The 7,774-nt window shown below is 41.0% G+C and overlaps 1 protein-coding gene across 1 annotated transcript; it reads right to left on the bottom strand.

The window, feature by feature from the left end:
* LOC124046413 (zinc finger and BTB domain-containing protein 18.2-like) lies at positions 1–6,991 on the bottom strand. The gene is made up of 2 exons (XM_046366758.1): positions 6,837–6,991; positions 1–5,500 (listed from the first exon to the last, which is right to left on the bottom strand). The coding sequence occupies exon 2, from the start codon at positions 5,484–5,486 to the stop codon at positions 3,912–3,914; it is 1,575 nt and encodes a 524-aa protein (XP_046222714.1). The 5' UTR covers positions 5,487–5,500; positions 6,837–6,991; the 3' UTR covers positions 1–3,911.
* Between the last annotated feature and the right edge of the window lie 783 nt (positions 6,992–7,774).

The raw sequence follows: 7,774 nt of genomic DNA, 5'->3' as shown, positions 1-7,774 counted from the left end.
TCACAGAAAAGGGTTCTGTTTAATCTATGCATAATTTTAATAAAAGACCTAACTCAAGATTGTCACATCTCCACAGCACGCACACACAAGAACACTCAGAAAGCGCAAACAAAATGCACACAAAAACAAAAACATACAAATAAATTGCCTCGAGTTCTACAATGTCAATTCTGCATAAGATTGTCCCCTAATCTATAAACCACTAACACAGAAGCAATTTATTACTATAAAATATACCTTTCTTATTAAAAAATTATATTACATTCTAATGGCACTTCTAAAAATTCTATTAAAAAGATTTCCATTGACATTTAGTAGCATCGTTCATTTTACAAATCAAAATTGAGACAGTCAAATGTTGCACAAGAAACAATTTCAATAAATATTTCTCATGAATATACACAATTTCACAGTCTTAACCTGCCAAAGACAAAATTCCAGTATTAAATGTACACTAATACTCAGTTTTAGACCGTAAAATCCTATAGCATGAATTAGGAAAACGTAACCCCACGATCAGGAGCACCAGCATGAGTTTTCAAACATAAATTAAATCTATATCTCAGTGTTTCACATTAAACATGACATCATATGGAACACAATTAGGTTCATTCCTAAACATGGACTTGGCTTAGAGCCAAACAAAACAAATAACTGTGTTCAGTTTGCGTAACATTACATTGAATTCCAGATTAAAAACTTTTACAAAGATTTCAATGAATTTAACAGTAGTGAACTCCAATTCTGAAACTCATCTCTAAAAGGAGGAAGAAACAACGGGCTTTGTTCACATTTTGATACCATGAATTATTTTTAAATAATAATTAACAGAAGTTTGTATGGTCATCACAGCAGTCTGTGGCAAACTTAGTGTACAAAAAAGGGCAACTCCAGGTGCAACACTTGTGTCTGCAAGGCACATTCTGTGATGATCCTGGAGATATAAATAATGACTGAGAAACCAGCAAGATGATTTTACATAGTTTTCTAACCCTGCACAGCTGCATGTGTACATGAGAAAAACAATAAATCATTGTTTCAACGGCATCACGTTAAAAAAAATCCTTTCAAAAGAGTGAGAAAAAAATACACGAATGAATCTACATTCCTGTGTTTTGATTGAAATACCACTCATTGTTAACACTACATGACATTTATGAAAACACACAGCTTCACGAAATATTGAGAAACTCATTCCAGTGGGTGGATGATGAAATAGGTATAACTGGATGTTAATAAATACTACCTACCTACTTTTCCTATTATAAAAATCAGATTAATCAGTGTTGCAATACCTCAAATCAAACAGGTTCTTGAAACACCAACAATTAAAGAGAGATTGTGTTGATAAAGATGCTATGGAGTCGCTGTGGTATCCTCTCCACATAAAAGAACAATTAAGCACTTATCTAATGCATGCTGGGAATTGAGGGCTGTTCTTTGATGCCTCCAGACAATGCACCTGTTTACTGTCTCCCAGATCTCCCATTGCTAAATGCATTTCTCACATTCCAATGGCTCCATTCAATACGAAAAGTGCAAAGAGAGACTCATGCAGCCTTTTTCCCCACAGCGAAAGCAGAGATGAAAAAATTATCCCTTGAGAACTACCTGGGACAGGAGAACAATGCTCGTATTGTAGGAATTCTATAGATATTCTATACCATAATCAGTGTGTTTGGGCTTGCGAATAACTGCTTCCTCTGCTGGAACAGCAGTCATAGCAATATTATTCCCTTTTCTGATATGTAGTGAAGAGATGGCCTATGAGACCTTAAATATGAAAAGGAAACCAAATTCACTGGAGTGAGCCTGGAAAAAGGAAGCCCAAATCAATGGGGGGAGGGAAGACATGAACTCTTCCCTAAGAGATTGAAGCCTTCGTAAGACACCTTGCTTTCTCAACTCTACATATGTTCTTGTAATAAAGAGAAACGACACTGATAAATAGAATATATATTTACATTAAATATACAAATAGTAAGAAATAGCAGCCTAGACAATATCAGTGTTGAAACTATATGCATGCTCAAAACAAGTGCTTTGCTACGGTTGGTGAGACAAATCTTAAATACTTAAAGAATTCTGTGTAAGATACATTAACAGACCAATTCATTACAGTAACAGGATTTGCAGAAAGTAATAAAAACAGCCCCAATACCAAGGAAAGACATCAAAAGTCTTTCAAGCTTAGAGAAATGAGCTCATCTTAACAGATCACACCTAAAGTAAACCCTGAACCAAGTTAAACTAATAAATAATTCTGATCAAGTCTTCTCAGGACAGATTAAACAAATTTATTGGACTTTTAGTGCTACTCACCTTGTAGGAATCCATATGTATATCATCAAAATGAACCCAACTATAATGAAATCCTTCCAACACATAACAGGCTCAGAAAGTACATATTCTGTCCAAGGACTCTGTCAAGCTAAGTTTCACCAAAGGTTTCACTCAAACATTATCAGTAGTACTTCAACATTAACAGAAAAATAGACAGGACAGTATAAGAGTAAATGCAAGGGGCAAAATAAACTGATGACGTTCTGATGAACGAACAGCTTTGCGACAAGATATCCACAGTACACCATCTCCTCAGAGAAGCACGGAGGCACACAGAGTATATATTTACCACCTCACCCACTCTCTGCCCTGTCTATCGGGGCATGTCTCCAGCATTATTACATGGACAGCAATAGAATATTCACATGTGGTTACCCTTTCTTTTACAGTGCTGAAATACAGAAAATGAACCCAGAAATTGAATTGACTAAATAGAAGTAAACTGTTCATCAATAAAAGCTTGATTTATGGCACATTTATTACATTTTTCTAAGTACACTGGTTAGTCAACTGGCATACTATCACAGAGTGACCAAGTTATTTCCTGGTATTAATGCACTGTAAACGGAAAGTGCTAACCACGTTTTTGAAGGCCAACAGATTAGTTGTATTGATGGAAAGAGGTCCCATGCTTGCCTGAGAACAACAGGAGTGTCAAGAATTTCAGTAGGCACCAGTGATACAGGCATTCTTTCACTTCATAGTGAAACTGTATGCATCATGCTAGGGTGTAAAGGTGATAATACAATTGACTTCTAATGTTCATTCAGCAGCCTGATTCTAAGCAAGCTGTGATGAACATTGAAAGGCCAGTGCAGCAAAATTTATTCCTTCAGGACAAGCTCCATTTTACTATGATATTAAAAACCCTTGCCACTCATCTTTCTTTTAGTCCTCTATTCTAGGTAACATTATTTATGTGGTCTGCTTCATTCCTACCATAAAGAAAATTTAAATACTAGCTACCCCCCCCCCAAAAAAAAATCCAGTATTCCAACTTCAAATATTTTTTTCAGTGCCTTTTGATATTTGTTCCTGTTAAGCAGGTAGACTAATAAATAAGGTTGGATTTAAAAAAGAAAATATACTTCTACTCTTGGACGGTTTTTGTTTCTCCTTCCCCATGTGCACTACTCAGACGTTGTTCATCCATTCAGGATATTGTGCTATAATTTCCTTGCACATAAGGTATGTACATAGAAATGTTTCTTTTAGCTGAATACTCTTCATCCAGCTCAGCAGTTTTGCAGTACCAATACAGAAATAGACAAGTGCAACTGATTTGTCCACCTTTAACATACAGTATATCCAGCTTGAGTTGAAAAGCATGTTAGTTTTGTGCAACTAAATCATATAGTCCAATGACAAAGCCCAACATCTTTCCAGTGAAATCCAGTTTTGTGCATTCTAAAGTTGCTACAATTTAACTTAAGAAATGCCACAGAGTAGAATTCCAAAAGGTTATGTCGTTATTCATTTGTAAATATGTATAACTAGAAAAGTATACGCAGTAGTACTCAGGGAGTGATAAAACGTTTGTCTTATTTCATGGCACTGGTGAGAGGGGTTTATCCAATGGCGAGGGTCTTGACAAGGCCACAGTGGAACTTCCGGATGTGGCGGTACAGGTCCCCAGATTGGGTGAAGCGCCGCTCACACCACTTGCAGGCATGAGGCTTCTCACGTGTGTGAACCACGGCATGCCGGCTCAAGTTATGAGAGTACTGGAAGCTCTTGCCGCACTGGCCACAGGTGTACGGCTTCTCGCCAGAGTGTGTGCGCTCATGCCGCTTCAGGGTGTACATGCAGGAGAAGGTCTTGCCACACTGTGAGCAGGTGGGAACAGAGCCGTCAGGGGAGAGCTTGGAGCGTGCCCCGTCCTTCTCGCGGAAGTGCGAGCTGAGGTGCATTTGGAGCACATGGGAACTGGGGAACACTTTGCTGCAGAGTGGGCACACACACACCTGTTGCCCCGGGGGCAGGAGCATCCCACTGGAAGTGGAGATGTCCGAGGAAGCCAGGTCATCCTCCTCTTCACTGTCCCCCAGCAGCCTCCCCCTCCTCTCCTCGCCCTCTCTGCCTCTCGTGCCCTCCCTTCCCCCACAGCTCTCCCCCTCCTCCATCAGGTCTTCCTCCTGGGAGAGCAGGGCCGCCGTGGAGCCGTTGTTGCCTGGGAAGAGGGCAGTGAACCCTGTCACCACTGAGCTCCTGGCGCTATTCCCAAAGCGCTGGCTCTCCGGGCTCATCGGCTCACTGTCCTCCTGCTCTGACAGCAAGTCGTGTTCGTCTTTAACAAGTGGCTCAGTGCCCTGCTGCTGGCTGTCGAGGGCCAGCTGTCCTGAGACGTAGGAGGGGTGTAAGGGATCTCTGCTAGACAGTGGCTTGAAAGACAAATCCAGAGCGCAGTCCATGTCATCTGAAGCCCGGGACCTCTGGGACAACAATATTGTGGAACTACTGACATCAGCTTTTGTTTTTCCAGCTGTTTGGACGCAGGGCTCGGCCTCTGCTGACACATAATTGACACCTACAAGGTCCGGGGACCTGCCAGGGTGACCATTTGCCTTCTGCCTGCTCTGTGCAGACCTATCACAATCTGTGACAGCCAGCCTGACTTTGCTGTTGTCCATGTGAAACTCCTCTCCCGGGGGGGCTCTCTGGTGCTGCTGCTGTGTCTGTGTCTCTCGCCGGCCTGGCCCTGGCTGCTTGCTGTGCAGCTCGCTGTCTGAGGAGTTCTCCAGTGTTATCCCCTCGCTAACCTTCTCATCCAGGGTGGATAGTTCCTTATCTTTCAGCTTACTTTTGCACACTTTCACTATATCATACATGTGAAGGTAACTGGCCGCAGCCAGGACATCCTCCACTGGCAGAGTGTTGAATTCCAGTTTCCCCTCATACATAAATTCAAGGAGCAGACTGAAAGCCGGGGCTGTCACAATGTCACTGTTCAGATGCACAACGTCCCTTTTGTCTGGCTGGTCCCTGTAGAAGAGATGGAAGTACATGCTGCATGAGGCCAGCACAGCTCTGTGTGCTTTGAATCGCGCCTCCCCAACGAGAACAGTGCAGTCACAGAGGAAACCTTGGTGACGCTGCTGACTCAGGCACTGCAGCAACTGAAGGCTATGGTCTGGGAACTCCATTCTTCCTTCATAACCTGATGAAAAACAGGAAAAACTGGATATTGAATAAACGAAATGCAGCCATTTAGAGGGTGCCACAGAGAGTTAACAACTCATCTGGTGTTTGAGACAACTACAAACAAAAGTATCCCAACCCCAAAGGAAATGTACAGGAAAAATAATAAAACTTGCAGAAAACGACAAAAGTAGTCAATCAAAACGGAAGACTTCCACATACAGTTGTCAACAAAAAAAAGTTCAAATCTGACTTAATTTAGCCATTACAATATGGTAAATATCCTTTTCATATCGACTTCTTTACGCATCAATATGCCTACTAAATCAATGTAACATTTGTAAATGATTCAGAAATCTTGATTACAATTTGCGGTGTCTGTTTATCAGTGTTATCCAGTCACTAAACGTCTCCTACCTTTCTCTCCAGTGACCAACAGCAGTCTGATTAGTTGATCATTAGTTTTTTGCGCTTCCCATGAAAATGCGGACAGGACGGACCGGGCACAGTCGCACACACAGACCTAAACTCTGTCTATTCGGCTGTTCGTAATCACTGCACAATCATGAGGAACCGTTCAATTGACCTAGAACGCAAAATAGACGAACAAACACTCAGGCTTGTGAATACCAGCACTCGCCCATCGGGCAAGGTTAAGAAAAAAGCTCGGGGGAGTGAGTAAACTGGTGCTCTGTTCGCTAAATACACTGCAAGCTGTGGAGTCAGCTACTCTGACATCACCGCAATGGAAACGCTACCTCCAGCTGTGCTCCCCTTACCATATGTTAACCTACTCCGAATCGAGCAACGTACAAAAGAGAAACTTGTTTCAGAGGTTGCATCAGTCCCAGCACTAAAATATAAAACTTTTTCCGACAATTCGCCTATTATTCAAGTGACAAAAAAAAACACTTGACAACAGTCAATGTGGTTAACTTTATAACAGCCGTTGTTCAATTTACGCACTGGTGAAACATACTTTATATACAAAAAAAACCTTTATATTAGTGTAACAACATTTAAAGTAAATAAAATAGCAATAGACCAGACGAAAAGCATAAACATCAATGTCCATATCATACTTTTAATTAGGTCTCACCTATAATAAACCCGACCATACAATCAAAAATTTGCTTTACGCGCACTAGTTTGGCCTGTTTTAACGTAAGGAAAACTACAAGCAGACAAGAACGCAGGAAGATAAGCCTACATGGTCGTAATGCATGGCATGAAGCCTTTAACAGCAAAGGAACTCAGCAACTGTCGCTGACCAAGCCAACTGAGCTGCACGGAGGTAGCGTAGTGTATTATAACTTTCGGTTTCAACATTTTAATTGTCAAAACGCAATACTTACAGATATTTGCCAAGTCACCGTGTTTTTCTAAATGTTCCGAGGTCCTTTCATGATGTTAGGCCAGATGTTCGCAGCTTCTCCTGTCGTTTCTTTAGCTCAGTTCGACCCAGGCAGGCAAGCTGCACTCAGTGCTGTGTGTCAAGCAGGTTGTTAATGGACCAGTCTCGCGATAACGCCGACCACAATACGTTCTGTACGACTGCATGAACTCACACAGAGGCAGCAAGTAGCAATGTTCCTTGATAACACAATTTGACCTAAATCCATCTCCCTTTTCTGGAATATGTCCACCTGGGAATTGATTGACGCTTTGAAAGACTTATGTGCTTAATATGTGCCAACGTTTTTGAGAAATGTCTTTCTTGTCTATATGGAAGAGACAGTTATGCTCCGGTTCTATATATTTGAATCTGAGAAGGAGTCAGAACAATAAACCTGGAAGTTTTACTTCATATTATGAGCCATGTCTTACCTTACTTCAAAGTAGCCTATAGGCCAAATCCCACCACAGTTATGTGGAGGCAAATATTTTATAAAGACACTCTCCTATGCACTCCCCTGTTCTCTGTAGATCTCCCCTCTTTCAACATTTCAAATGGATATTTCTATCTCTGTCCATGAAACCGCTCGCATGTGCAGTGAGCATTTTAGAATAGTGTTTTCTGACTAATTGCAATTTGGACTTTTTAGCGTAGTATCTATGGCTGTGTTCACGTTTCTGTGCTTAAAAGGTGAAGAAATAATAGTTGATCATAATTTGAAGCTAAATATTCTGATCTGAGAGAACAAAAAATGGTCTCCCATAGTATCCCTTTAATGGATTTCTAATTACATATTTTCTAAATACATATGTTGAGGTAAAGAAGTTTCTCATTTGTTTAACATTTAAATTGCTGGAGTTTATAATGCACAGTACAGATAGGGGGTTCAAGGTGCAG

Source organism: Oncorhynchus gorbuscha, linkage group LG10 (assembly GCF_021184085.1).
Source record: "Oncorhynchus gorbuscha isolate QuinsamMale2020 ecotype Even-year linkage group LG10, OgorEven_v1.0, whole genome shotgun sequence".
Classification (NCBI taxonomy): domain Eukaryota; kingdom Metazoa; phylum Chordata; class Actinopteri; order Salmoniformes; family Salmonidae; genus Oncorhynchus; species Oncorhynchus gorbuscha.
Note: the sequence above shows the minus strand (reverse complement) of the source record. Positions and strands in the feature narration are given on the sequence as shown.